Here is an 8,541-nt window from a genome sequence, read left to right on the forward strand (position 1 = left end):
CTAGGCCTCACCATCCCTTTGTCAACCAATTCTTGTACTTGCCTCATGATCTCCTCTTGTTGAGCTTGAGAAACTCTATAAGAAGGCTTGTTAGGCGGTGAGCTTCTTGGTAAGAGCTCAATTCTATGGTCATCATCCCCTCAATTTGGAGGTAAGTCCATAGGGATATCATCGATGAACACTTCTTGGAATCCTTCTAAAAATTAGACAATTATAACTCTTCTTGATTCCTACCATTTACATTTGATGAAACATTAGGACTTTTTAGGGACTCTTTGACAAAAATCATGCAAGCAAAAACTGAGCTCTTCATTGATTTATCAAAAGCAGGTGAATTTATAAGTGGTATAGTACGATCAAACTCGCTAGCATCATCTATATACATGTTCTTTCCCTTGTAGGTGAAGTAGATTCTCCTTTCAGGGAACTTCATGTTGGTAGCCATGCGATTGAATCATGGTGCCTCTAGAATAGCATCCTCATGTTGGAGAGGAGAGATGAAAAGGTCTTCTTTGTCGACATAGCTTTGGACATGGAGTCTCAACTTCCCAATCAAGGGACTAACGGAGGCTCGATGTCCCTTGAAAGCAGTGTTGACCGTTACAGCATCTCCCATCTCGAAAGCTTGGATGCCCAACTTGGTGGCCAACTCCGTTGATATGAAGTTGTGAGTAGAGCCAAGGTCAAATAAGATGAAGGCATCATGCTCCCTTGCCTTTCCCCAAGCATAGGAGAGGGGTGCACCTTTGCAATGAGCATCCTCTTTTGGAGGTTCGATGGTGGAAGCTCTAGGAGTCTCATTGCGAGCATTTCTCTTGGGGCAAGAACGATAGCCATGTCTTTGCTCTCCACAATTAAAACATTTATGGTCCTTGCGAAAAGCTTCAAGCTCTTCATGAGAGAGTTTGTTTTTACCTTTGTAAACTCCCTTCTCCTTGGACCGGTTGTTGTTGTTGGAATTGCCTTGGGAAGAATTTTGGGCATTGGTTTGTTCCTTTGCATCATTTTTGTCTTTATTTTCCATGGGCTTGACATTCCGTCTAGCCCCTTGTTGAAAATTGATGCACAAATCAACCATGGTGTGGTGGATTACTTCGGTGATAGAACCAGACCATTGAGATTTGACATACTCGGCCATCTCTTCAAGTAATTCCGCACAAAATTGTTGATTTTTCTCGGCAAAGTCTATCTTTTGGAAGACAGTAGCCTTGAGATGTAAGTTCCAAAACTTGTCCACATATTTGTGAATAGACTCATGGGAGAGAAGCTTCAAACTGCACCATTCGATGAGCACTTTGTCCTTCGCATCGCTTGCAACGAACTGCTTCATGATGGAAACTCGTAGAGTTTTCCATGTCTTTGGGGATTCTCCGTTGCCACGAAGGCTAGCCCACCATTGACAAGCCAATTTTTGAAAGTGCATAGCTACATGGCATAGCTTGAAGGACTTCGTGAAGCCCTCGTTTCCAAAGGCCACATCAAATTGCTCGATGGAGACCAATACTTTGTCTGTGGCACCAAAGGTGCCATCATAGGTGAGAAAAGAGATACTCTTTCCTCCCTCTTTGAACTTCTTGAGCTTTTGTGACCTTTGCCATGCAGAGTATGATTTTCAATGTCCTCCCCTCTTGTATTCTCTAGGAGAATAGCCATAGCTTTGGTCAGAAAAGAGATCATCATGAACCATTATTTGGGGACATGGGGTATTAAATAAAGTCCAAGCGGTGGGATTAGTGACGCTGAAGTGAAGCATGTTTCCCATGAAACTCGGACACCTTCAATTTGTCCAAGTTTAATTTTTTTGTCCGCATTTATTTTTCCCCCTACCTTTCTTGTCTAAGTTCACTTTATGCGGACGTGAAATAGCTTTGCGGACTAAGAAACCCACGTGGGTATGTGGCATCTTGAGTTTAGATCGCGGGCATGAGTGGGGCGGATCAACTCGATGACGTTAAGCCAGCCTTCGCTCTTCCTCGAGATCCATACGCAACATTGTGTGTCGTTGATCCCACTGCCCCCACGTCATTAAAACCCCATGTTAGATAGTGTTGTGTTGGGGGGGGGGGGGGGGGGGGGACAAGGGCCCCTTATGGACACAAAGTGCCCGACCGACCAATGTGGTCCCCGGCCTGAACTGGATGCAATTTAGATAATGCCATGCATGTGGGATGCCACCGTGATAGCGCATGATCATTACAAGTATACAGAAACCAGAAGTGAAGCAATGGAGTGGACATATGGGTTCATTATTGACTAGTTGCCTTCTATTGCAGTAACAAAAAAAGCTGAAAAAAATATTATAACTCGGCAAGAAATGGAAAAACTTAGCATCAAAATTTTCAATACAGCTGTGAGGTTTCTTGCGATAATGTTGAGCATATTAACAGCTATTGAAGTGCTTTGCTCTTCCCCACTTCATGAAAGCCCTCCAAGTGGATTGTATATGTGGGCAAGAAATAACATACTAGTGATGAACTATGCTTGAAGAAATGTATGAACAAATGTTGTGCAAAAGAAGGTTCTTACTTGAGCATTTGCAATGAAATTTGAGTGCAATGTTTTTCAACTCTTCGACACTCCACCAAGTCTTATATATCAAATCTTTAGGAAGAATGCTTTGTTCATTTACTGGCACATCTGCCCAGCTTTAACTGACTCTTAAGGACTTGATAATGTTAAAGAGATTTTACAATAAGAGCAGCATCAGCAATTCTTACCATCTCCTTGATAGTAACAACTGTCAATTTTTTGATTGATTCATCTGTTGCAATTTTCTACTACTGCCGATGAAAGTGGTAGTGATACATTCGATAGGTCTATTATTAAGCAACCAATTCATCCTAATTGTAGAATTTTGGCTATCTCCTAACTTTGGCACTAGGAGAAGATTGCTAGCCATCTATTTGAGTCTACATTTGAGATGAATAGTTGGATCGATATTCTTATAGAAAAACAGATGTGGCATACATATTGTGCAAGCTACTTCTCTCTCCATTGCTTTTGTCGCTACAAGCTACCCTCTCTTCTCATTATAAAACATTCTAAAATTCTCATAGGCCTGACTTTGGCCCCTAGTAGACAATAATACTCTCTCTCTCTCTCTCTCTCTCTCTCTCTCTCTCTCTCTCTCTCTCTTTTGCTTCAAGGTCTTAGTTCAACTCTCCTCGTCGGATAGATCTATAAGGTCTCTTGGGATAGTTTCCTACGACGTTAAAATTCTCCTCCTCCTCTCTCTCTCTCTCTCTCTCTCTCTCTCTCTCTCTCTCTGCGGCTTACCTGAGTTCATCAGCTCGAGTGGTAGGGCCCAGTTTCGGATGAGCTTGTTGGATAAAGTGGTGAACAGCTGGCCCAGAGGCGGGTAACCTATTTGAGGAGGGGATTTGAAGAGGGTTAACAGTGCAGAGCCCAATAGCATGAAGCTTGTTATCGTGCAAAAATGCAGGGCGAGTGTTCATGAGTGACTGGGGCCTTGCTGCCCATGTGAGTGTCTTGCATAATGCCACATTACGCATAGCTTTTAGAACAAAGCATAGGTGATTTCATCTTTTTGCCCATATCAAGGTCTTGCGTAATGTCACATCCCTTCAAGATGTAAGCATAGCCTTCAAGACCAACGCATAGGTGATTTTATCTGGAGAGACACCTGCACTTTGCATCCGATGAAAACAGCCCAGAGCTATCTGGTCCTGCCCCTGTTCAGCATATCCTGCAATTAATGCGTTCCAAGAGATGACATCCCGGACAGGAAGCTCATCAAGCACTTTTTGTGCTTTCTGAAGTACACCACATTTGGCATACATGTCGACCAACGCAGTGCCAAGCACGACGTCTTTTGTCAACAGCGCTTGACTAACAATATCGTTGTGAATTCTTTTGCCCATATCAGCGTTTCGCATAGTACCGCATGCCTTCAAGATGCAAGCGTAGGTGATTGCATCTGGAAAGACGCCCTCACTTTCCATCTGCTGAAAACAGCCCAGAGCTTCTTGGGCCTGCCCCTGTTGTGTATATCCTGTGATCAGTGCACTCCAAGAGGCCACATCCTGGACAGAAAGCTCCTCAAACACTTTTTGTGCTTTCTGAAGTAAACCACATTTGGCATACATGTCAACCAAGGCAGTGACAAGTACGACATTTTCTCTCAACAGCCCCTGACTAGCAATATCATCATGAATTATTTTGCCCATAACAGCGTCTTGCGTAGTGCCACATGCCTTCAAGATCAAAGCATAAGTAATTGCATCCGGAGAGACGCCCTCCTTTCGCATCCGTTGAAAACAGCCCAGTGCTTCATGGCCCTGCCCCTGTTGAGAATATCCCACAATCAGTGCATTCCAAGAGACGACGTCCTGGAAGGGAATCTCCTCAAGCACTTTTTGTGCTTTCTGAAGTAAACCACATTTGGCATACATGTCCACCAAGGCACTTCCAAGCACATTGTCTTTTTTCAACAGCCCTTGACTAACAATACTATCGTGAATTATTTTGCCCATATCAGCATCTTGCGTAGTGCCACATGCCTTCAAGATGCAAGTATATGTGATTGCATCTGGAAAGATTCCCTTGCTTCGCATCTGCTGAAAACAGCCCACAGCTTCTTTGCCCTGCCCCTGTTGGGCATATCCTGCAATTAGTGCATTCCAAGAGACGACGTCCCGGAAAGGAAGCTCCTCCAGAACTTTTCGTGCTTTCTGAAGTAAACCACATTTGGCATACATGTCAACCAAGGCATTGCCCAGCAAGACGTCTTTTTTCAACGACCCCTCAGTAACAATATCATCATGAATTCTTTTGCCCATATCACCGTCTTGCATAGTGCCACATGCCTTCAAGATGCAAGCGTAGGTGAATGCATCTGGAGAGATGCCCTCGCTTCGCATCCGCTGAAAACAGCCCAGGGCTGCCCGACCCTGCCCCTGTTGGGCATATCCCGCAATCAGTGCATTCCAAGAGACGACATCTCGGACGAAAAGCTCCTCAAGCACTCTCTGTGCTTTCTGAAGTACACCACATTTCGCATACATGTCGACCAAGGCATTGCCAAGCACGATGTCTTTTTTCAACAACTCTTGACTAACAATATTAACATGAATTTTTTTGCCCATATCAGTGTCTTGAGTGGTGCCACACGCCTTCAAGATGCAAGCATAGATGATTGCATCCGGACAGATGCCCTCGCTTCGCATCTGCTGAAAACAGCCCAGCACTTCTTCGACCCGCCCCTGTTGGGCATATCCCCCAATCAGTACATTCCAAGAGACGACATTCCGGACGGGAAGCTCCTCAAGCACTTGTTGTGCTTTCTGAAGTAAACCACATTTGGCATACATGTCGACCAAGGCAGTGCCAAGCTTGACGTTTTTTTCCAACAGCCTTTGACTATTAATATCATTGTGAATTCTTTTTCCCATATCAGCATCTTGCATAGTGCCACATGCCTTCAAGATGCAAGTGTAGGTGATTGCATCAGGAGAGATGGCCTCACTTTGCATCTGTTGAAAGCAGCTCAGCGCTTCCTGGCCCTGCCCCTGTTGGGCATGTCCTGCAATCAGTGCACTCCAAGATACGACGTTGCGGACAGGTAGCTCCTCGAGCACTTTTTGTGCTCTTTGAAGCACACCGCATTTGGCATACATGTCGACCAAGGCATTGCCAAGCTCAATGTTTTCTTTCAACAGCCCCTGACTATTAATATCATCATGAATTATTTTGCCCATATCAATGTCTTCCGTAATGCCACACGCCTTCAATATGAAAATGTAGGTGATTGCATTTGGAGAGATGCCCTCACTTTGCATCCGCTGAAAGCAGCTCAGCGCTTCCTGGCCCCACCCCTGTTGGGCATATCCCACAATCAGTGCACTCCAAGAGACTACATTCCGGACAGGAAGCTCGTCAAGGACTTGTTGTGCTCTGACAAAAGCACCGCACTTGACATACATATTGACTAACGTGTTGCCTAAGTATGTGTTCTGTTCAAGTAACCCACTATCACGAATATCAGCATGTATCCTAGTGCCTTGGTACAAATCCTTCTTCTTCGCACAGTCTTTAAGTGAGCTCACAAAAGAAAGACTCATACTCTTCCTCTCAGATATTGCTGCTTTCTTGGCGCTGCTCTGTGAACACGAATCCACTGGTGCTTAAAGAGGAAACAAATCGATTGTGTAAGTACGTGCGCGCGCGCGTGCAAAAAACATAGGTTCTTACCTTCACCGAAACAGTGGCACATCGTCTCATCACTTCACCGAAACAGTGGCACATCGTCTCATCACCCGCACGTTAATGCAGGGGGCTACTTTGAACCCTGAGGTAAGAGGGAGAGCATGAATATATATATATATATATATATATATATATATATATATATATATAAAATTCCGAGGGCGTGTCTGATTAGCACCGAACCGTTCCGATCTAACTTTGCCAAGCGTCGAGCTCTATCTCTGTTAAGGGACCAGTGCCACCGATCGCCGAAGCTCTGATACCACTTATGAGTGTGCTCGTGCGCGGAAGCGTCAATGTGCGGTGCAGTGTCGTGCAGTAGATGCAGGGCAGGGGAGAAGCAAAAGCACGGTGTGTGGGTGGAGCAACCTCAAGGAATGGGTGAGGAGCTCCTTATTCTTTGTGCATCTAAGAATAAGGAAAGATGCACAATAAGCATGCGGCCGGCCACCTGGTCGCGCACAGAGGAGTAGCGCCTTTACCCCAACAATCTGTATATGTCATATGGTCCTCTAGGTCTAAATTTTCAGTCTAGAATGCACGGTATAGCTTAGTAATGTTGTCCTAATATCCCTCCTATTGCATAAAATGGGGCGATCCAGCCCATTCCATTTTTCTTTCTCATAAGATACATCTTCTTCCTCTCAATATTTCCTCATTTCCCTGTTAGCTCTCACCATCTATGAAGGTGTGTGAGGTCTTGGAACTGAGGCTAGGTCCACTAGGTGTGTTTTTCAAGCATAAGTTGGTGCATGAAGCTTCCATCTTTATTGCACCAACGAGTTTTGTCAAGGAACATAACGATTGTATTGTACAAAAGTCTCCTTTGATGGGAGAAGCTATAATACAAAGCCTTTTTGCAATTGGAGGGGGGACCGGCTCCATGTAAATCCGGTCCTCAATTGTTGTCAATTTTCTATTTCTCTCTCTTTTCAAGTATTGTCTATGCCAAACTAGCTAGGTGTAAATTGCTATGTTTCTTTCTCCAATGAAGTACTGTCTCTATGCTCATTTGGAACTTATTCTTAATGGAATGCTTTATCATTTTCTGCTACACACAATTTACTAGTGCATTAAATGTTACACACCCCCCTCCAAGACTGTACATTTCAAAATATTAAAAAATCAGCAAGCACATTGTTAGACACTCTATAATTTCATAATAGCCTAAATGGATGACAAACACGTATAAAATAGTCCAAAAAGCACATAGATAAAAAGAGCTTTTCTTTAAAGCTATTCTTGACATGCATATGATAGAGGTGCCAAATTAGCATGAAATTGAGCATAGCTCCCTCATGGGATGGGGTCTTGGAGAGAGGGAGAGAGGGAGAGAGAAAAATCCGCCAACCCCCGGCCCCACCCTCCTATGTGAAAACCCTTGTAGAGGGGTTCCATCCCCCTTTGCACCTTCCCTTGAGAAGGGTAGTGTGAAGATACATACAAAAACAAAAACTTTTTCCAGCTACTATTGCAATCAATGAGTTACACTTGCATGTAGTCGCGTTGGTCATATACCTTCTTTTCCAAGATGGTGTCTAGGTGCTAAAAGATGTTCATTTCTTCTGTAGCCATCTTGAGATGCTCGTTTAACACCTATCCCCACTTTATTTTAAATTTTGAAAACTTTTTTTACCAATTCCAAATAGCAGAGTAATCTACATAAGATTCATGTCTATGAACAAAAGCTAAACACAACTCTCTACACAAATTCCACCACATTCCCTAATTTAAACACTATTGATAGACAGTTTTCTCTCATGGTCAATACTATCCCATTCAAATTGAAGAATATTCTCTTAATAGTCACTTTTAGCACAACCTTGGCTGTATAGCAAGTTAGATTAGATTCATTTAAGAAAAACATAAAACACACACACATGGAACATATACAACGTACTAGAGAATCACTTGTTACTTTGTTTGTAGTACAATCACATTAAGTGACACACTTACAAGGAGTGTTGTAATCTAAGCAACATTAACTTCATAAGAAAGTTGTAATCTATGCATTTTGTATGCCATAACAAGCTAGTTTAGATTCCTTAAAGAAAAAAATTTAATTTGTCTTTTGCAGCAAAACATATACAATGTATTAGAGAATCACTCATTTTATTATTTGTAGTACAATCACATTAAGTGACACATATACAAGGAGTGATGCAATCTAAGCAACATTAACTCCATAAGAAAGTTGTAATCTCTGCCTTTTGTTTGCCTTATATCTCTAGGGATTAAATTGATCCTAGAGACATCTTATGCAACCTTTGTAGAGGCACCTTATACCATCACATTAGAGACTTGCTCGTGATTTCT

At 43.1% G+C, this 8,541-nt stretch overlaps 1 protein-coding gene across 1 annotated transcript; it reads right to left on the minus strand.

Moving 5' to 3' along the window:
- Positions 1 to 3,214: 3,214 nt before the first annotated feature.
- LOC147458885 (pentatricopeptide repeat-containing protein At3g09040, mitochondrial-like) lies at positions 3,215 to 6,319 on the minus strand. Its single transcript, XM_086510302.1, has 2 exons — positions 6,211 to 6,319; positions 3,215 to 6,119 (listed from the first exon to the last, which is right to left on the minus strand). The coding sequence occupies exons 1-2, from the start codon at positions 6,262 to 6,264 to the stop codon at positions 3,585 to 3,587; spliced, it is 2,589 nt and encodes an 862-aa protein (XP_086366428.1). The 5' UTR covers positions 6,265 to 6,319; the 3' UTR covers positions 3,215 to 3,584.
- Between the last annotated feature and the right edge of the window lie 2,222 nt (positions 6,320 to 8,541).

This window comes from Adiantum capillus-veneris, chromosome 4, assembly GCF_014529385.1.
Source record: "Adiantum capillus-veneris isolate H3 chromosome 4, ASM1452938v2, whole genome shotgun sequence".
Classification (NCBI taxonomy): Eukaryota; Viridiplantae; Streptophyta; class Polypodiopsida; order Polypodiales; family Pteridaceae; genus Adiantum; species Adiantum capillus-veneris.

Coding starts and splice junctions, on each gene's coding strand:
- LOC147458885 (XM_086510302.1), bottom strand. CDS start 6,264: ATGTGCCACTGTTTCGGTGAAGTGATGAGACGATGTGCCACTGTTTCG. Junction 6,120..6,210: donor GTGCCACTGTTTCGGTGAAG/GTAAGAACCTAT, acceptor TCGTGTTCACAG/AGCAGCGCCAAGAAAGCAGC.